Raw genomic sequence first — 22,365 nt, forward strand, 5'->3', positions numbered from 1 at the left:
AAGCTGGCACCTGTGGGTCCCATGAAAAAAGGTGTGGGGTTTTGCATCATTCCACAGAAACCTCTCCTTTTCGTGACATGCAAACGGGTCCTTTGTGTTGGCGGGAGGCTTTTCTTCCTGTTTCTTGAGGAGAAAAGTACCCCGCGACTTTTTCCTCAGGATATAAAGTTATCTTTATCCTCGGTCAAACACACTCTAAGAGCAGAATATTGGGGACACCACATGGGAGTGAATTAGAGTATCCTTGTGATGTATATAGAGAAAACAGAGAGCAGATCAGGTGATCTGTCAAATCACTTACATCTTCACCTTCCATTGCTTCATCCCAAATTGACCTCATGGTACTTATGTACATTGTGATCAATCCTAGATGGTATTTTATGTACATTTTGACATCTTCACCTTCCATTGATCGGATCTCTAGAAAAACAGGGTATAACAAGCATCAATCCTATTCATAATGATCAATCTTAATAATTTTCCATCATAATAGAAGTCATTCTTTGAAACATTGATATCAACAGTCCCTATAGCATTAGCAAAGCTGAGTACTACTTATACAAGGCCCGTTTCCTAAGCTCAAAAGACAGGGCAACCCTTGGCCACAATCCCAGGCTCGGTAGGGCAGTGTGCTAGAGGGCAGTGATCACTCAAATCTGTACCCCACCACTGTATCCCAAAGATGGACCTGTATTGTAGAGCAAAGTAGGTGAGTACAGCAGAGAAAGCCACCCCTGCATCCAGCCCACCAGATAGCACATAATTGTGCCTAGCCCACCATCCCTTGTACTTCCTATACACCACAAAGTTGAACAACACACCAACTGTTCCCCAGGCCAAGTAGTTGACTGCCCTCGCTGGCGGCATCATACCGGTTGCACCGATCAAGATCGGCATGTTGATGAGTCTGATCCACTTGATTTTTGGAAACAGGCGCGAGCACACCCACACTGGCACGGGCGCGAGCAAGCCGACCAGAAACCACCAGTTCTGCTTGGTGTAGACTCCTAAGCGACCGAACATCCGGAGTGGGCCGGCCACGCCCCATATGATGGAGGCATTGTAGAACACATCATCACTTGGGCATGTCCATGGGCTTGATGGAGAGAGGAGGGCAGTGTTGCAAATGTTGGGAATTGTTGAAAGCAGCCACCATGCTGTGCCAAAGTAAACCGATGATGCAACCACTGTGCCAACAAGCTGTGCAAAAGGACCCAGGTCAACAAGCTTAGCGTCCAATGCAGATATGAGAACTAATATGTGAACTACTATTTTCATGGATTTTTTGTTTGTTTTTTTTCTTGAATCTAACCCTGCTGATGTGATTACATGCTTGGTTTTATAAGAACCAGCTCTTGAATGATTTTGATGCATAAACGAGATATTTTAAAGGCTTTAAAATCAATGGCTCATAATCTTCATAAATATTCAAGCATTAAAAAATCACATTTTTCATCCAAAATACACTATCCAATGGTTGATTATTAGCAAATTCACCATGCCAAGCACATCCACATGGTTGGATTTGCAAAATAAAGTAATAGAAATGCCCATATTTTAGTTCTCATATTTCAATTCTCATATTCCAGTGACAATATATATATAGAGAGAGAGGCTGCCCCAAATGGCCTCATCTTCTAACCGGCTTCAAACAGCATATATGTAAGTGTTTGCTTAATGTGAACGTACAGATATATTTTATCTAGCATATTTGGCAGAAAACACGCACTAGATGAAGTACCTTTCATGTTTAGATGTGATTTAGAGTGACAAAAAATCAATGGCTCATATTCCACTATAACTTGATAAAAAAAAAAACTTCTCTAGTCAAATTGATATGATCCAAACTATGATTTATTAGTGAAATTAGCAATAAAAATTACATCTAAAGTTTAGATTAAGCAAAAAATGCTTGTATCTACCCACGGGGCCCTGTGTGGTTGGTAGGAGCTGTCAGTGCACATCTCCTTGTGGTGGGTGGTTGCAGGTTCAAAGCCCAGTGGTGTGTTGAATAATAACTGGTGGGGGTCTGCCTAACTTGCCTTTCAAAAAAAAATGCTTGCCTCTGTGGGTGTGTTTGGGGAAGTGGTTAGGATGGTTATGTGATAAAACTGTTTAGAAGCTACAAATAAATTATATACATAGGAAAACTGGAATATGTTTACTGGTATGAATATGACTTTCATAGGTTTTTTGCATTTGATGCGGTCCATGTGCTAAGAATCGACTGTTGGATCATCATAATCGGATCAGAATATTTATGAAAATTCTAAGTTGTTGATTTTCAACACTTAAAAAATCATTCCGGATGATCTAAGAGTTTGTTTCTATAAAACAAAGCATCTAGATCACATCCGTCTGGTGAAATTTTCAAAAAAAAAAAAACTACGAAAATCTTGGTTCATACCAATAAACATATTTTGTAGGTAAACATATTTAGTTATCACACACACACACATATATATATATATATATATATATATATATATATATATATATATATATATATATATATATATATATATAAAGAGAGAGAGAGAGAGAGAGGAAAAGAAAAAACCTGAACAAGAAACATAGACCTCGGTGGAATCTTCATGTAATGGCCTAGCTTGAAGTCCGAAAGGAACATGAGGGCTTGAGTCATGCTGATGTAGCCATAAGTTTTGAAGGCCACATTGGCCAGAGGCCTGCCCGGATATATGTACCCTATGATCAACTCCGTTATCACATTCAAGCCAGGTTGCTGCACCAGCATTCCTTAAATTAGATCAATAAGAAAAAAATGGAAAAAGGAAGAAAGAACAGTATCTTTACTGAGACAACAAACAAGTTGGCTCATGTCGCCCACAAGGGCAAGTTGACAGGATGTCACAAGTTCAAAACCCATGGGTGGCGTCTCTTACCACAAGGCAGAAACTAGGTGTAATCTCGGGTGGGCAGAGAGGACCTTAAGGGTTTTACCAACCGAAGGCCACCCAATGTGCAGTGGGTGATGAAGGGATTTTATCTTGGATTATCCAAAAAAAATAAATTTAAGCTCATGTTTGATCTAGATTAATCATGGAGAGCTCAAATTGGTTCGAACAATCCACAACATTCGCTAGGATTATCACTTTGCCAAAATTCTTCAACTAGTGAGTTCGGTCTAGTGATGCAAATGGATCCGGTTTGGTACAACTCTAATCAAGATCATTTACCTTATACTAGAATATAGATTTCAAAATAATACTACAAGAAAAACGCTAATTAGCGACGGAAGTTTGCGACAAAAATAATTCATCGCAAATTTGTGATGAATTAGCTAGAAAAAACTATCTGTCGCTAAAATTCAGATTATTTGTAGAATTAACGACGAAAAAACTTCTGTAGCTAATCTGTCACAAAACATCGGCTGATTTAAATTTGCGATAGATATTATTCGTCGTTAAATTAAATCAACTGATGTTTTGCGACAGAATTTAAACCATCGCTAAATTGGCGACAAACATTAGCGATGGATACGTATTCGTCGTTAAATTTTAGCGATGGACTACATTCTGTCGCAAAATCAAATCAGTCTTTATTTAGCAACGGATTAGCGACGAACATGATTCGTCGCTAATTAGCAACAGAATAGTGACAGATTAGTTCTGTCGCTATTTAGCGACCAAGATTATGCGACAGACCCTTTCCGTCGCTAAACACGTTAGCGACGGATTAGCGATAGATAACGTCTGTCGCTAATCTGCATTTTTCTTGTAGTGTAATAACCGAACGATTAATCTGATTAGGAGATCAGGATACGTCCAAATAGACTTTTCTTTCAGTTTCGGATTTGGATTCACATCACATTTTATTTTAGATTTTTACATATTCTCTGAACTACACTAAATCCGATTCATTTGTACTTTTTGCATGTAAAAAACTTGTTAGTCTCCGGTTGCAGTTCAAGTTTGTCCAAGACTCTATTAGTCTACTTCATTGGTTTTTATTTTCACCCAGATCCAAATTCGGGTCTATTGCTTTGAATTGGGGATTCAGTTTCAGGTCAAGACATGATCTGGATCGTACCATATTCAATTGCATCCCCAGTATGGCTAGCCCAAGTTGTGACCCTTTGGCTGTTGCAGAAAACATTCGTTGACCAAGCCGGGCCGTAGAGTCAATAGTACAAGGGTGATCCAAATCTGGCAAAGAAGGTTGCACTCGTGTAGGGCTGGTTAACGAGCGCGACTCAGCTCTTCACGAACTCATTCGTGATCAGTTCATTTAGCAGGTGAAACAAGCCACGAGCTACTCGTTTAGCTTAAACGAGTTGAGCCTGAATGCAGGGTGTTTGGCTAGGGAAAGCTATATATATATATATATATATATATATATATATATATATATATATATATATATATATATATATATATATATATAGAGAGAGAGAGAGAGAGAGAGAGAGAGAGAGAGGAATAAAAACCTACCCAATGGAAAACCCTCCCAAACCTACTCAATGAACGTTTTATTAGATTTTTTTTCAAAATTCTGACCATACAAATGCCATCTATATGCTTGTTTTTATAGGAATCAATTATTGGAGCATTTGATTCTGATGCATAGATAAGTTTTTATAAGTTTCAAAAATCGATGTGTACAATTTTCATAAATTTTTGAGGCTCCAAATACCAATTTTCTATTCAAAATTCATGATCCCTATTTTTAGTAAACAAAATAAAATATGCACTATTAAGTGTAATATATAGAAAATATATATTTTAAGTATTGGCTCGGTTAAAAAAGAACACGAGCTCAATCCAGTGAGCCCGAACATGCCCTGTTCAGTTTGTTAGGCTTGTTTACCAGCCCTAGACTCTTGTTCAAAAAACTAGGTCTGGATCTCAATACATGGACCTTCACCAGACCCAGGTGGCTCCAAACCTTGGATCAGACTCTGAGGTGTTGGTACTGGTTCTGGTTATGACCGGACCTACAGGTAAAAGCATACTCAGATCTCATATGACAACACCAACAGACCTGGAGAAGAGCCAATAAAATAATGTTCTTTTATGGTTTTTATAAACTTACGGGTCTCAAATATTGGAACTCGGGTGAGATCAGGTGTCATATGAAATTTCATAAGCTATACCTCTCTTGGTATTTTAATTGTATCCTATGGGTCTGACCTGCATAGTTAATCAGATCTCTTTTTTTATTGCCAAAGTATGGATCGGGATTGGGTCACATCTTATCCATTTGACAACCCTATCTCTTTTTTTTATATATATATTTTATACGAAAAAACCACCCCCAAGATCAGAGACCCAGCTGCGCTGGCTTTGCCTGTGGTGCTTACTGTCTCTGTCCTGACAGTGCAAAACTCCGTGGGCTTACCCCTTGCGGACAACCTTTATCTTTTGATATATCATACTTTACCTGATTAGTGGTCGCTTGGATGATACCAATGGGGAGGGTGAAGAAGAAGGCCACAGCACAAGCAAGGAGAATCCCCCACCATGGGAGCTGCAATTGGCCCCCAAACCCTAAGCAGGCAAGGAAAGCCAGACCAATCATGGAAAGCAGGACCAAGCCAAACCACCACTCAGGAACGACGGTGTAGTTCTTCTTCATCAACCTTGTGTGAATGTCGCCGGCGGGAGTGGTGAATGCCTGTTTGGTTTGGCGCCAGATCGACCTGCATGTATAACGCTAAACATGTTTACTTTCAGATGATTCTCAGCACTTCTTGAACTTGAATGGGTCGCTATATATTGGTGTCATATATTTTCCCACCATGAGGAATTCAGGTGGTTGTTTAACATGTCACCAGGGAAACCTGGTTCTGTTGGGAAGATCACTGGATACGGGTCTGGATCTGCAGTTTCAAACTGGATCTTATCTAGAACCAGACTTGAGCCCTTGACAGCACTAGGCAGGGTGCAAACAAGTTGGATACTCTCTGGATCATGTTATAACTACTGAATTCAAATCAGAATTTTAAGAAACAAATTTAAATACAAGTCTAGATTAATCAATTTAGATTCCAGCAAAAAGTTGAGATCTGGATCCAAAATTATATGGTAATAATGAATCTCGCAAAAAATAAATGCAGGAAACAAGAGTTTAGCATGTAAAAAGTGCAAACGATAGGATTAGTTCACAGTAAACAAGAGTTTAGCATGTAAAAAGTTGGAACATAAATCTGATCATATATAGGTCCAAACTTGATATGATCATATGAATGCACACTAAAGTTCAATTTTAAGATCCATATCCAAGATTAATTCGGTATATATCGTATCGAAAGCTTGACCAAATCTGATCCATTTGCATCGTCGTAGTTCATGAACCAAGGTCCAATGTAGGCAGAGTTGGTGGGATCATGGTGTTATATGTAAGTATGAAACGAGCAGGAGACTCGGAGGATCCGTTTGGATCTATTTTGATGTTTTTGGCATATTTAGGTCATTTTGTAATGGATATTGGATCCTTATGCTTAATTAACAAAAGTTTTTATCTTTTTAAGAATTTATCAAATTAGGTAGTTTATTTGGATTGAGAGTTGGGAGACCTCGTCTTGAGAGTTTCGTCTAGAATGGACAATTCAAAGTTTATGAAAATATTGAAATTATTATTTTAAGTTAATTTCAGTTATTTCATGTTTTCTTTAAGTTCTTGCAATTTCGTATTATTTTTCAGTATTTTTTCAATTCTTTCTTACATAATTCGTAGTGTGGGTAGTTTTCTCTTAAATCAAGCCTTCCTGGTTTTAGGTCACAATGTCATTAATCTAAAAGTGTTTATGATGCTTAATATCTGGAGAATATCACGATATTTTCAAGATAAGAAAACTTTTGAAGTATCAAAATACTTTTACGATTATATAGCAATAAAATCACGATATTTTCAGAATACCACTCATATTTTTGTAATGAAGGAGTTAAGCATGACTTACTTTCCATGGAAGAGAGCAACATGGGAAATTGTGGCCGCGAGAGTGGCGAAGCTGAGGCCGTATGTGAAGGCGAAGAAGATGCTCAGATGGATCTTGCTGTAGCCATTGTATCCGGCATCGTCGAATTGGAAGGTCTTCTGGTCAAGTATCCGGGAGATGTTATAGGGCTTGCCCCAGTTGTCGAAGACATGGGAGGAGAAGATGGGGAAGCGCTTGGCATGGTAAGTGTTGGACCAGTACGTGATGGGGAGCATGACATAGACGATGAGGAAAAAGCCGGCCATGACGTTGAGGACGGCAAAGCCGGGGGTGGCGAGCGGGCTGCCGAGGAATCCGGCCACCGTGGACCAGTCGAGGGCGAACGAGCCTATGCCAAGGCCGGAGAGGCCGGAGCCGATCTGCTGCGCGGTGACGGAGTCCTTCCAGATCCAGCATACGAAAGATAGGGCAGTGATGGAAGGGAAGAGGTAGTTGGGGACGATGTAGTAGCAGTAGCTGCAGACGAAGACCATGAGGAAGAACTGGAGCCTGGTGGTGCCACGCTTGCGCCTCACCTCCTTCTCATGCAAGGCTCTGTGAGACAGTTAAGTTGAGAGCATGAAGGATCCGTCATACCCAATATGACAGGATTCTATCATACACAGTTAGAAAGCTTGACACTTTTTCGTATGCTTGATGTGATGCAGCTTGGAAGACACAGGCTACATGTGTCACTACTTTTGCATATGATAGAATCCCATTCTCGTCTGCATAAGATGTGAGTTGCCTTGTGAATGTGTTGATGCATGCGTGTCACTTCAACTCCTCTGCCACTTGGCTATAGCCAACAATGCAGCACAGCTTGAAATACTACCATGCAATTGTACTCAATATGCCGTTTCTGTTTTTCTGTTTTTTTTTTTTAAAGACAAGCTGGGGTTAGGCAGACCCCTACCAGAAATCTCTTAAGCCCCATGTGGCAGAGGGATTCGAACCTGGGCCTTCAGCGTGGCACAGGATCCTGCTTACCACATGGGATACCACCTCGGTGGTGCCGTTTCTGTTTTTGACAAAGAACTATATATTGCCAAGAAGCGCACGGGACCCACCCCCCAGCTCTAGGCAAACCCCAATTAAGTAGGGTCACGTTCACATTTTTTTTTTCAAAGATAAGCTAGGGTTAGCCCGACCCTTACCAGAACAACAGCCACCTGAGAGAGAGAGAGAGAGAGAGAGAGAGTACCTGAATAAAGAAACTTGGACAAGGTTGGCGGGCCACCACATGTAAGGAGAGTCCACAAGATACTTGCGAAAGAGACCGGCCCACCCATATCCCAGCATCTACAGTTTCATAGTTAAGAGAGAGAGAGAGAGAGAGTTTATTAAGAGCAATGATTTTTTTTATAGGCAAGATCGGGTTAAGCAGACCCTCATTAGTTATACAACCATATTATTGGGATTTGAACTTGCGACCTCCCAGTGTAAGTTGACGTGCACTAATTGCTCCTACCATACAAGCTGTGGAGCCTCCATTAATGGTAAGTAACCATTTATTTGATATAGTTAATAAGAAAAAAGTGAAAAGTAATGAATGATAGCAACATCTTGTCAGAGTTTATTCAATTTTTTTCGATAGACAGTTTAATTTTTTTCAACAGATAGTTATTTGATACAGCTGTCTGTTGAGAAAAATTAAATTCAACTCTGACAAGATGCTGCTATCATCCATTACTTTTCACTTTTTTTTTTATTAAGGGTTGTTTTCTGATTTAGACCTAATCTCAACCTGATATTAAATGTTAAAGATATTTTTTCTAAAATTTCTGACACAATAAACTTTTTTTTTTTATAATATATACATAAGCGCACATACACAGACGTAATTATATACACCAAAAAAATTATAACAAAGCAAAAATAAACTAAAACAAAAATTCCATTTAGGGGTCAGCCTCTTGCCCCTAATCCCAAAATGGGCTTTCACTTTTCTGAACTTCTTATTATGGACTATGGACTATGGACGTAAAATTGTTTAGGGCCAACCTTGTGATCATTATTCCAAAACTGGGCTTCATATTTTTTAATTTCCTGATATAGGCCTCTATTTTCTTGGAAACTGTCAAACAATGGTACCTTACTATTTATTAATTCAGATTATATTATAAATCAAATAATAATAACATCTTTCACAATCAAATTTAAAAATGTGTGCTGTTTTCTTTCTTATAATGATGAATTAGTATATTTTTAATTTCAAAGAACTATACAAAAAACAAGAAGTAAAAAATCCGGGGTGTCAGGTTTACCCGGACCAAACCCTATAGGATCCAGGTATGGTGACCATAGTGACAAATACCGTGAGATTTATGAAAATCTCACCATAATATCATGAGAATTAAGTTTAAAACGGCAATTTCTTGCGAGTTTTTCAAAATATTGCAAGATTTATAAATAAACATGAATACCGTGATTTAAATGCAATATTTATGTTCTAAACCGCTATTTATCATGAAAAATCATGTATTTTTAATTTTAAATAATTTGTATTATTACTTTCTTATAAAAATAAATTTTATACTTTAAATTTATTTTTTTATTGCCAAGATTTTGCCAAAAAATGCAAGATTTATGAAAAAATTTCAATTTCCTGCGAGTTTTTGAAAAACAAGATTTTGTCAAAAAAATGTTTGTCACTATGATGTGACAAATAAGAACTCGATTAAAACCCTGGTTCAGACCCGAAGGTTTGATTAATACATGGACCCAGGTATAGTTTGTGAAATTTTATACCAGACCTGGGCTCAACCCGTGTTTCTTTCGATTAAGACCTGCAATTTTTCAATGTAAAAATAATAAAAAATATAACTTTATCCGGTAGTTCTTATCGGGTCCGAGTATGCTTTCTCTTATAGCAGAACCGATTAGACCCAGGTCCAGACTCAATACCATACCTGAAAATCTGGTTTAAGTTTGGTTTTACCTGGATCGGAACCAAACCCGACCCATTAACACCCTATTTATGATTGTCGTGTGTCTGACATCGAACATTGCTACATTAACACCAACTCACCAAGGTCATGTGCTTAACGTGGTAAGGCTGTATGGCTGCATCTTTTGGGCAAAAAATATTCCAGCCCATTTATTTTACTCAGCTATCTTTCTCATCATATGCCTGTGATATTCTTTTATTTTTTGTGCAAAAGTCGCTTTTATATAACCAGTTAACTAGTCAGGTTTGACCCAGATTCGACCCATACCAAATCCTATAAGGTTTAGGGTTTGGTGATAAATAAGAAGGTTCAAATAGAATCTGGGTCAGACCCTTTGGGTCTGATTAATATATGGAGCTGGGTATAGTTTGTGAACTTTCATACCAGACCTGGGCCCGACCCAAGTTCCAACTAAGATCTGCAATTTTTCAATGTAAAAAAGATTAAAATTAACTAAAGTTGTCGGGTATAATTTGGATTTGGTTCATGTAATCTTTATAGGATCCAAGTATGGTTTCTCTCATTGTGGGTCGGATTGAACCAGGATCAAACTCAGTACTAGTATCTTAAATCAGGTCTGGGTCTGATTTCATCTAAGTCCAAACCAAACCTGACCAGTTGATACCCACTAACTTTAGGAAAAGCAATCAGAGCAACACAGACATCTCATGATTCACCGTCTCCCTCCTCCCCAAAACCCAAGAAACAATAATTGCTAAACAACAATAGGGCATACCCCACAATGGTTGTGACGTAGGTCACTTTTCTCCCACATGTGGTGGATCATCCCTAACCCTACAAAAGACATCTTTGACTTTGATGAGCCCTTTTACTGTTTGGATATTGATAAACATGACCCCGTTTAGGTCCCTTTATGGAGTGTTTGGCAATCTATTTATAACTAATTCTTGAAAAATGTATTCACAAAAGTTTTCCGATATTAGTAAATTTCAGTATGTTAGGATCCGAGGGATGGTTTCTCTATATAAATATCAAAAAAAAAAAATTCTTGATGATGCAATGGGAAAATGGATCTCACAAGTGGAGCATCTGAATCCATACACAAGCTGTAGAGTGGTAGTTGAAGGTAGGGGTGTCAAGAGGTCGGGTTTGGTTCGGACCCAGGTGGATGATTTTCGGGTATGGTATCAGGTTTGGACCTGGGTCTAATCGGATTCACTATAAGAAAAACCATGCCTGAACCCGGCCGATAAGAACTACATAAACCAATCCCGAAAATCGGTTCCACTCATCCCTTATGTTGTCCCTATCGTCGTACCACATCTTGGGATCTCATTAGGGGTGGGAATGGGTCAAGCCGACCCAGACCGCCATGGAACGGGTTTGGGTCAAGGTTTTAGGCTCGAGCCCGTTAGCTACTAGGACAAAACCCACACCATTGCATACGTGGGTCTGATCTGAGTCAGCCTGAACTATTTATTAATTATCAATAATGTAAAATTTTAATACAAATTAATTAATTACATAGTAACTTGGTAACTATTATTATTTACCTAATTAGCTGCATTAGTTTTATGAAAACTAGAAAGATAATTAGTTGAGTACATGAGAATTTGTTAATTATTTACCTAATTAGTTGCACTAATTAGTTGGGTTTGGGCCGGGCAGGGTCGGGCCCAAACCGCTTCACATTGGTCCATTGGGCCCAATGGGCCGGGTCATGGGCTGCTCTTCAAGCCTGAGCCCGTTAAGAATCAGGCCATCTCTGGACTGGGCTGCACTTAAAGTCTGGCAGGCCGAGCTCTAAACGGGCCCGAGCCGGGGCCGGAACGAACTGATGCCCACGCCCAGCCCTAGATCTTATTGATGCAAGTTGTTTTGATCTAGTTTGACCTTCATGATCCATTTGGTTAATATCGACATTCGAGTCACCAGAATCCGACCTGTGTGTAGGAATTTCTGGCGATTCAAAAATCAATGACTAAAAACACCAAAAATTCTTGATTTAAAAAATCATATTTTTCACAAAAATTAAAGTCCAAGGGTTTATTCCTTATCAAATTGACCATGCTGAATCCAGCAAACTGGTTAGATTTGATCAAAACAACTTGAATCCTAGATGGGGTATGATGATGGATGACATAGGGGATGAGCCTAACTGAGTTACTCTAAAGCTGGGATCTAATGTAAATGGGTCTGCTACAGTGCTGCTGTCTTTCAAAATATGGAAATATTAGTTACAAACAACTTACCACATGACATGATACCCAAAAAATAAAATCTTGAAATTCCAGTTTTTTTCTTCTTCTAAATATCCTGCTGATAAGAATATCAAAAAAAAGTGCAGAAAATTCCAGCACCCCTAGGGGTTTAAATTAACTTTTCAATGAATATAAAGACAACAAAAATCAAGTTATTTAAATGCAATTAAAAAAGGTTAGGTAGTAGTCTTTAAACAGGCTGCAAGTTGGGCTACTCTTTTTGTAATTTACTGAACATGGTCAAGTGTGAACGTTTGAATGCCAACAAGATTCAAAGTTTTCATGTGAACACATTATTTATATATACATATATATATAGCAATCAATAAGAGCAAATAATATATGGAAAATAAAAAAATGAAGGTGCAGCTAATAAAAGGCTAGGGAAAGGTAAAAAGTAAAAAAACTCACCTGTGTTGTCAGTGATAACAAGTATGCAGCGAGTGGATGCAGTTCTCTGTGGTAAAAGGCTTTTACTATGGTGATGATATTCACAGCGTATACGGAGTTGGAGCCTGAGTTGGCAAATATGGTGATCAAGACATGCTCTTTGATGTTGAACGGACCTGGATTCAGTGAGAACTTCCAGTTGGTCCCCTGGATTCTGATCGGCTTTGCCGGAAGTGTAGCTGCCATGAGATTTCCTAGCGGCAAGACTACGATCTGCGCCGAGATGGATGATATGTAGAGTGCATTCTGCCTGTAGCCAAAAAACTGGTTCAAGAAGGCTAGCAGTGCGCATGAGATCAAGCCTAGGACCCATGTCCGGAATGTCAGCACAGGCAGCGACGGATCGTCAGTGGTTGGAACCGTTAGCCGGACTTGCTCAATTGGTGAATTTTCCAAATCATCTGCATAAAATTAACCACAACACATTTATACTAAGAATTTTGCGTTAATATAGCTCCTAGTTTTGTATGGACACAAAGCCAACTGGGGACCAACATGGATCCTTAAAGCTCAATGAGATGAGATCAATGTTGCAGACTAGGAAACCAAAAAGAAAACGACACGAGAAGTGAAAGCGAGAAGTGAAGGATAAAAAAACAATATAAATTTTGAATGGTAATTCAAATGAAACACAAATAAAAAACTAAAATAAAAATGACTATTCTTAAATTTCATTATTTATAAGAATTAAATTTTTAATAAAATCTAAAAATGATGATTGCCAATTTAGAGAAAGCACGTGAAATTGAGTGAGAAAGTAGAAAGAAAACATATAAAAAAACATAAAAAGTAGAGTGAGAGAACATAGCTTTTGGAGAGCATAAGAGAAATGTGGGAGAATCAAGATTCTAGTCAAGTTTCAGAAGCCAGAAGTATTGTGCTTGTGAAACAAATTTTTGAGAAGTGAGCTTCCCACCTATCTAATAAAAGAGGTGAGGTTTTTTATTTTTTTAATAATACATAAATGATCTTAGCCATACAAGCAATGGATCTGAACAGCTAGGATCATATGGACAAACGGGTGAGAATGTGAACGGCCAGGATACATTCCGATTAGACGGCTAGGATGTCATAGAATATACATACAATCCTCTTTCTTTTTTTTGAAAGGCATACAATCCTCTTTCTAGTGAAAGAGAGAAGATTACCCACAATATGAGCTAACATGAAAGCTGTCTTATATTCTCAAAAAGAAATCTTTCACCATATAGGAGTAAAGGCAAGTATGCCGCATCAAGAACATGGGGGATCACTTAAATTAGACCACAAAGTCATAAACGTAGCAACCAGCTGTATCGAGGGCAAGGCCCAATAAAACTTAGAGAGAGAGAGAGAGAGAGTAAATTATTTGGTGCCCATAAAATAATAGCTGGAAACAAAAAGAAAAGAACGGTACTTAATTAAAAAAATTCCTTTTTTATGGTATTATATAATAAACAAATGGTAGAGAGGAAGACTCAAAAGTATGCACCAACCATAGTATTTAATAAAAGTTATAACCTTTAAAATCTTAAAACAGTTTTTTCCCCTCCCTTTTGTGTTGACACTTAACAATATTCAAGAAGGGAAAATAAACAAATACAAGTGCATGTTTCTCTTCCCCCTTTGCCGTAAAGAGAACCCTTAAAAAAATGTTTGAAAAAGGAATCACCCCACATCTACTCGTCATTATGAAAAGGCCAAAACACCAAAAGGATAATGAAGCCAAACTGCATATCCACCGGAAATCTCACCCACTGAACAGGAAATATTATATGGACAAGTGCCATGGGAGGGGATCTCAAGCATAATCACAAATCTCGATCTAGGAAAAATATCGTGATATTTTCAAAGTTTTAATTTATTCACAAAATCTGAAAAAACAAAGTACATAAAGATATAATATATATATATATATGTAATAAACATACAATTAATATTAAAATAAGAAAAAAAAAGCTTTAAAGCAAAATTAAAGTGTAAGTAAACGTTTTCTTTTAAATATTTCATTTTTAATAGCACTTGAAAATATAGCCTTACATTCACGTTATTTTCAAAATATAGGGTGCATTTTTTACCATGGCCATCCCCAACAGACAACCAAAGAAAGAGAGAGAGAGAGAGTTCACGTGACAGATGGTCCAAAAATGAGTTCTTGTTGGATGTGTTTTGGCAGTGAATCTCCAGCAAGTGAATTTGCAGAACAAACCTCAACACACAAACCAAAAAGGGTATTCACTGTTTCAGTAATCCAATGTCCAAAGAAACAGTAGAACAAGAAATTGCAGACACATCTCAAAAAGAAGTTGCAGACACAGATCTAGAGTGCCTTAATGGTATAGTTGCCTGAAAAATGGCTCATCTAAACCAGTCACTACCTCATAATTCCTCTGTATCCATAGAACACCACCAACAGAACATTCAGAAGGAAAAACCAACACAAAGAGAAGAAAGAAACTAATTAACAACTCACCCATTTCCTTGGCTTCCTTGAGCTTCTCCGGCAGGTGATCCCCATCCATTGCTGATGGATCAGTGACCCCTGAACCATTCATCTGATCAGATACAAGATCCCAACAAAACGCTCAGCCTGCTAATCAACTCTCTCTCGCTCTCTTTCTTGCTTTCTCTCTCTAGCAAGAGGCAAGGCAAGCACTATTATAAGTAAGATACCATAGTCCGTCTCTGACTTCTGCGCGTTTCCTTCTAACTCTTAATTGATCCTCTGCGGCGCCACCATCCTCTCACCGCCTTTCTTTATACGCTTCCACACTTTGCTTGACGGTCCGCACTCTATGATTCAACGTGTCATTTTTTGCTCTCTTTTTTTTTTCAGCCTTCTTTTTTTCCTCTTTTGAGCAAAAATTATAAAAAATCGGCCTACTTATCGGCTGTTTTTATAGAAAACTATAAAAAGTGATGCAAAATGGATCTTTCCAAACGAAAGACTTTTTGGGTGAGAGAGTTTTTTCTAAAAAGTACATTTTTTTATAGAAAACATTTCTTCATAAAAGAGGTGAAAGAATGTTTCTTACCAAGAAAATTTATTTTTAAACTCTCCATCACCCATCTCACCATCACCGCCACGCTCTTCCAATGTCATTTTTTTCACATTTTCTCATTTTATTTTTCTCATGCTACACAAACAAGCCAAAAACTTTCTTTTAGAAAGTTTCTCATATAAAAAACTCTAGTAGGCCAAACTTTCTTTTTCTGTAAGAGTTTTTTTCTCAAGAAAGATGTAAGAAAAGTGATGCAAAATGAAAAAATTATTTCAACTCTTCTAAACAAAAGACTTTTACACTTTGAAGAGTTTTTCTAAAAAAATACACTTTTTGATAAGAAACATTCTTCCATGGAACAGGTGAAAGAATATTTCCTACTAAAAGAAAATTTATTTGTATACTCTTTACGTCATCTCACCATTTCACCATCACTACCACCATCCATCTCACCACCACCTTCCTCCTTCTCGGTCTCATTTTCTTCACATTTTTTCACTCTATTTTTCTCGTGCTTCACAAATAAGTGAAAAACTTTCATTTAGAAAACTTCTCATATAAAAAACTATCGTAATCTAAATTATATTTTTTTTATGAGATTTTTTTCTCTGCCAAAAGTGTCCTTAAAGTAGACCGTCGAATAAGTGTGTTGCAAGCTTTAGAGTGCCGCAGCCCTTCATCTTCTGTCGGGCTCCACATATGACAAGCTGTACTTGGGAGATGTAACAGCATGGGTGCAGCGGCACACACAAAGTGTGCAATGTAATTGCACCTGATATGTGCTGTTTAAAATATTGAAATTACTTTATTCAAATAGATATATTAAAATTTTTATTTAGTCCCTTAGGAATAAATAACCTTTTTGCTAAACGGGGAACCATTAAAATATTGAAAGCATGTCAGTTGCTTTGTTTAACAAAATGATGTTTGGCTTAGTGAGTTTAGGACTAAGCGTCCCTTTCAACCATACATGGTATTTCTTGACAATATCACCAAAAATAAATATTCATGGTGTTTTGTCTGCAACAGTTGAAAGGTCGCAATATCCTGAAAATATTGTAATATTTGTGTTCAAATAAGACACGAGGATCCGGATTTTTTTAATTTTTTAATCAAAAAAACTATTTTTAATATTTTACTATATATAAATGCTATTTTCATTCCTTTTACTTTTCTCTTCTTAAATTTTTTATTCCATCAAATTTTTCAATATGTTGCACAAAAAAGAAAGAAAAAAATAAAAAATTAAATTTCTCACGAGAAAACGGCTGCCACTGAATTCCTGCTTTAAACTGTTGTCAGCTGGCAACTTTTGATCAAGAAAAAAAAATACGGGAGTTAGACAAAATTAAAAAGTTAGGCGGTTGGATGTAAATAGCTGACCCTTGTAGGAGCTCTACCGTAATTTACTTCCTTCTCTTTCTTGACAAATTTTCAGAAGGCAACTAAAGTTTGGGCATTAATCAAAAATTACTTCAGTTTTGAAATTTTTTAAAAAGGCGTTTAAATTTTTTGCATTAACAATAAAAAACAAACTTCCATCCCTTTAACCCAAAAGATGAGTTAAGAGTTTAATTTACTATAACCCTTCCAAGACCCTTCCCTCCTTTTTAGTGTATTTTTTGAAAAGGGTAAAATGGTAATTTCAACTCACAGTAAACTTTTGGGCTTTTTTATATTTTGTAGTTGAGTTTTTATAAAATTTTAAAAACTGAAGTTGTTTTTTTATTAATGCCTAAACTTTAGGTTCGTTTTTTGAAAATTTCCCTTTCCTTTTTGCTGTACTGGGATAAGCTGAGCATTGCACTCACTGGGGCCGTTGATCTTATCTGATCTGACTTCTCCAGACGTCGATTCTTACCTACGCTTCTGGTTATGGCCGACTTTATCTGCCAAATTTAGCTGCTCCATTTACAAAACTAGGGTTCCCATTGACAGGCTGTAGTGGGGTACCCCTGTTGGGCATGTTCCCCCATACAATCCATATCGAACATTTTTCTGGTCCAAAGTAGGGTCCAATGAAATGCCCAAATTAGAATTGACGTCCATTTTTATGTGAGTCTGTTGGATTTCACTCGGATCTGAGATTCTTGGATCTTGTGTTGATAGCTTTCTAGTCCCAAACACTACACCTCCCCAATCAGACCCGAAATCCATGGGTCTACGTTGTTTCGAGGATCTCTGATCTAACATTGATTCGCGATGTCCAGGATCTTTGGATGCATTCAAAGGCATCGTGTGGTCACGTTCGAGATCCAAGGATCTCAGCTCCCTAGAGATTTGAGATCCAATGATCTCCTATCCCTGGATCTCTCATCCGACTAAGTTTTAGTATGGGCCCTACACCTCGATCCATGTTTCCATGGATCTCTGCATGAGACTAGGGTTGCAAACGGATCGGATATGGTCGGATATCTGGTCTGTGTTTGACATGTTATTTTCGGATACGGATCCTCTAAGTAAAATCTAAATGTGCATTTGTATCAGATTCGGACCTGTTCAATCAGATTATTTTTGGATTCGGATCAGCATTTTAAGTCGCATCTAGAGTTGGTCTGAATAAAATTCTGACCTGGTTGGTTTTTTCTGGATCCGATTGTAAATAGCTTGTTTTTGTTCTATTTTTCAGGATCCAGTATTACCATATGTGTTTCGGATTTGGATTCAATCTTACCTCTTTGGATCTGGATCTGAATTTGGATTCTTATTTACTATTTCTGTTTTAGATTTGGATCTGACAAAGATCCATACTGAATCTGACCCGTTTTCACCCCTACGTCAGACCTGCATCATCCAAAATGCAAATGCACAATGTGGTAACAGATAATCCACTACTTACTTGGTTCCAAATGCTGGTCCAACTTGGGTTCCACTGTGGTCCATATTACAATCCAGACCCACATCCATGGGACCACATCCTTGGCCATTGCTTCAATATGAACATAAGTGGGGACCAAAGAATGAGGTTTGTGATTTGTGTTCAAACCCTCAGCCCAAGTGGCCGCAGGCCTGAGAAGAAGGTGCTGACCCCTTTTTCCGAGGTCCAATCCCTATGGGTGTGCAGGTGCCTTTAACTGGTGAGCTCCATAAGGGCTTAGGTGTCGGTGACCCCCAAAGCTTATTAAGTAACCCTGGTTCTGGATGAGAGTTTCTTGTCATAAAAAAAACGAGTTGAACCTTGGACCAATAGGAAAAATTCACTTGATTAGGGTTAGGCAAGACTTTTTTGGCCTTTTCTTTCTTTTTCTTTTTCTTTTAAGTTAATTATCTAGGGGGGGGACTTCAGTTCAGGTCTAGGATGAAGAAGAGGTTGATGCTCTGCTCTGCTGAATGACCCACTCCCAAAGCGGTCCTAGGATAGTTCAAGCCAACACCCGATGACCGTAAGCATGGCAGGCTAAGCTACTGCGACCACGTCTTTGTGCCGGGTGCAGTAGGGTTGCAAGCAGAAAAGAAAAACAAAACACTTTTAATAGTTGGTTAGGATTGGACCATCTATTCACAAGGTTATAATAGAGTAACTCGAGAGTGATAAAAGTTTATATAAAATAAGAAAGAGTGATCATATTCCTGCAGTACGTCTTAAATGATATATAGGCCTCTTTTTTTACAATGTTATTGTGCTCAGAACTCCTACGTGAATGAAGTTTTTAATTTTTCACTTGAGGATAACAAGGAGGTTGGGTTAAAAAAAAAACGATAACAAATTAGCAAGTTGGCCAGGCTTAAACAATGTCTATTAGAGTCAAATCACAGTATTTCTTCTTCCACACTCTTGCACATTTTGCAGTGTTTTTGTGGCCAGTTTTATGCAGACTGGTTATGGTTAAAAAGTTTATGTTTAAGTATTAATCAAAAACACCACGGCCTGTGGCTACCCATGTGGTCAGCGGGGTTCTGTTTCAAGAATAAGGCTCATGATCAAATCCCCCCCGGGTGCATGGGGGCTGCCATGGCTTTTATCACGGTTGAGGCATGTAAGGATGGTGTATTCAACTCGGAGTTTTACCTCTCATTAAGTGACCTGATTCTCTAAAACCCGGGGTTTTCCTCGCCTCGGTGAGGGTTCCTCATCATAAAAAAGAAAAAGAAAAAAGAAGAGAGAATGGTATGCGAAAGGAATCATATGACATCAACACATTTAGGTCATGTTTGGTTGAGTCCCATGAGATTTGGACTCTCATGCAAACGAGACAATGAATTGCATTAAGATCAGCTAAACAAACACGAGAAAATGAGGGGTGAAAAATGGAGTCGCATTTGCCTTTACAAATGAGAGTTGCTTTCTCATTTAAATTTGATTCGGAATCACATGTGGTGTAGCGAACCAAACATATCTTAATCAAGGTGTGTGAAACAAAAGCGTGACGTTTGTGAGCCCTACCACTAGTTGCCTTGGACAGACTTCCAGTCAACTCTTTGGAAACAAATAGAAAATGGCCTCCAATTTTCCTTAAAACTTTTCTAAGACAATCATCTTGTCCTTCTCTTCAGACTTTGAGAGGTGACTCATATGTATTTATATCCGATTGACTAATTGAATTCAGATCCAGTATACTAATCTTTCGTCCGGATTTGTAACGTGAATCTGATTAGAATGGATCTGATTAAATTGAATTTAGTAAAGCCTAGATCCGAACAGAGTCCGATCTGATTAAATTGATCTAGGGACTTTTTAGTTTTTTATTAATTTTATTTTTATATATGTTATATATAGGAAAATGTTGGACACGCTTGTGGGTTCCAAAAAAAATCATGAACTTTTGTTTGCTTTCAACCGGATCACTGTGAAAAGAGTCCCCAAATCTTGTGACTCCATTGCTACTGTTTTGGCTAGATTGGGTCACTCCAGACCTAATGGATTATGGAAAGATAAACCACCCGAGTAAGTAAAACTAGGGATGTCGATGGGTCGGGTTTACCTGGATCCGACCTGTACCAAATCCTATAGGGTTCAGGTATGATGATAACTAAGAAGACTCGATTAAGACCTGGGTCTAGACCCAAAGGTCCGATTAATACATGGACCCAAATATAGTTTCTGAAATTTTATACCAGGCCCGGGCCTGACCAGAGTTCTGATTAAGACCCACATTTTTTCAATGTAAAAATGATAAAAAAAAATTATTATTTTACCGAGTATGGCACCGGTGTAGTTCATGTAGTTTTTTATTGTGTACAGGTATGTTTTTTCTTATGCTGGATTCGATTAGACCTGGGTCCGGACCTGATACCATACCTGAAAATCGGGAAAAGGTCAGGTTTCACCTAGGTTCCAACCAAACCCGACCGGTTGACACCCCTAGTTAGAACTATCCCAGTTGTAATCTGTTATTTTCATTGAATATGAATCTGGTAGGGGTCTGCCTAACCTCAGCTTATTAATCCAAAAAAAAAAAGGTACAACCCAAGGGTTGATTCCAACCATTGCAATCATATAGAATTCATCCATGGAGTTAGAATTGGTTAAAAAAGGGTTTTGCCCGAGTTTTAAGTAAAGGGTTTTGAACCCACAACAGTATATACTAATCAATATATGTTTGCATTATTTGTTATATATTTCACACATTGATATTTTTTTCAAGAAAACTAGAGCGAGAGGGTGTTAGTAACTGACCCTCAACTAAAAAATATAACAAACATGATCAATTTATTGTTTTCTTGTGCTCTTTTGTTTGGTCGAAATCATATTGCCTGATTTTTTTCAGGCAACAATTTACATGACTCATGATTTTTCTACTCAACTTCCATGGCGCATGATTTTTTAATACAAGTTAGACACGTGGTTTAATCAAGGTGCCTAATTTTCAAAAAAAAAAGAAAGAAAAAAACTATCTAGAAGAAACTCAATTGACTAGATTTGTCATATTTTGAGTCATGAATGGACCATGTTCGTCATCTTTTTTTTTTTGGTAAATCTATATCCTTGTCAGAAAAATAAAAAATTAAAAATCTATAAAAACATGCCTAGCTTTTGGTTTATTGAGAAACACATGCACACCTAACTTTTGAGTTATTACAAATACATGCCTAGTTAACAAACCAATTCTTAAAATTAGGTGTGTGTTTGTAATAATATCTCAAAAGTTGAGCTTTGTTTGTGAACAGGCCGATAGGCGTGTTTTTGTAAAAAAAAAAAAATTCTAAAAGAGAAAGAAATTAAGAGATGAAAAGGGGGGTGAAGCGCGGAACGAAAGTGGTCCTGGCGTGTGTATGGCCCCACCACAAGTAGCACTGGAGCGACTGGACTGACTTCCAGTCAAGTCTTTGGAAGCAAGCAGAAAATCGACTTGAATGTCTCCATAACTATCATCTTGTCCTTCTAGCAGAAAATCTCCATAACTATCACCAAAACGTCGTTACCATTATGCATTTATTTCCCATTGACTAATATTAGATTCAGTTTCATTAGCATTTTTTTCCATCTCGATTTCTACCTAATCTCCACCTTTTCAAGGAAAGTTTTCCCGTTGTTGTTGTTGTGTGTGTGTGTGTCTGCAGAAACCCTTTGAGCATAGTCTTCTTTCTCAGAGCACAAATGCCCCGTGATGTGAATCTGATTAGAATGGACCCTTGAGCATAGTCTTCTTTTGAATCTGATTGGAATGGATATGATTAAACTGGATTCAGTAATGCCTAGACTCAAACCGAGTCTCTCCCCGGATTCATCTCTCCTGACACTTGAAATCTTTAGATATCAGTAGGACCAGACCTTAATTCAGCTATGAGTTGACTATCTTTGGTCCACAACTGATCACATCAGCAACTAGTGAGGTACTTTTAGGGCAGTTTGGAAGCAAGAAAAACTCTCATAGGAAAAATTA

General features: G+C 37.8%; 1 protein-coding gene across 1 annotated transcript; it reads right to left on the reverse strand.

Moving 5' to 3' along the window:
• Positions 1-438: 438 nt before the first annotated feature.
• LOC149818381 (oligopeptide transporter 5-like) lies at positions 439-15,332 on the reverse strand. Its single transcript, XM_089985635.1, has 7 exons — positions 15,013-15,332; positions 12,522-12,961; positions 8,142-8,239; positions 6,920-7,492; positions 5,401-5,659; positions 2,561-2,743; positions 439-1,200 (listed from the first exon to the last, which is right to left on the reverse strand). The coding sequence occupies exons 1-7, from the start codon at positions 15,092-15,094 to the stop codon at positions 580-582; spliced, it is 2,256 nt and encodes a 751-aa protein (XP_089841761.1). The 5' UTR covers positions 15,095-15,332; the 3' UTR covers positions 439-579.
• Between the last annotated feature and the right edge of the window lie 7,033 nt (positions 15,333-22,365).

Source organism: Nuphar pumila, chromosome 13 (genome assembly GCF_984573655.1).
Source record: "Nuphar pumila chromosome 13, dmNupPumi1.hap1.1, whole genome shotgun sequence".
Classification (NCBI taxonomy): Eukaryota; Viridiplantae; Streptophyta; class Magnoliopsida; order Nymphaeales; family Nymphaeaceae; genus Nuphar; species Nuphar pumila.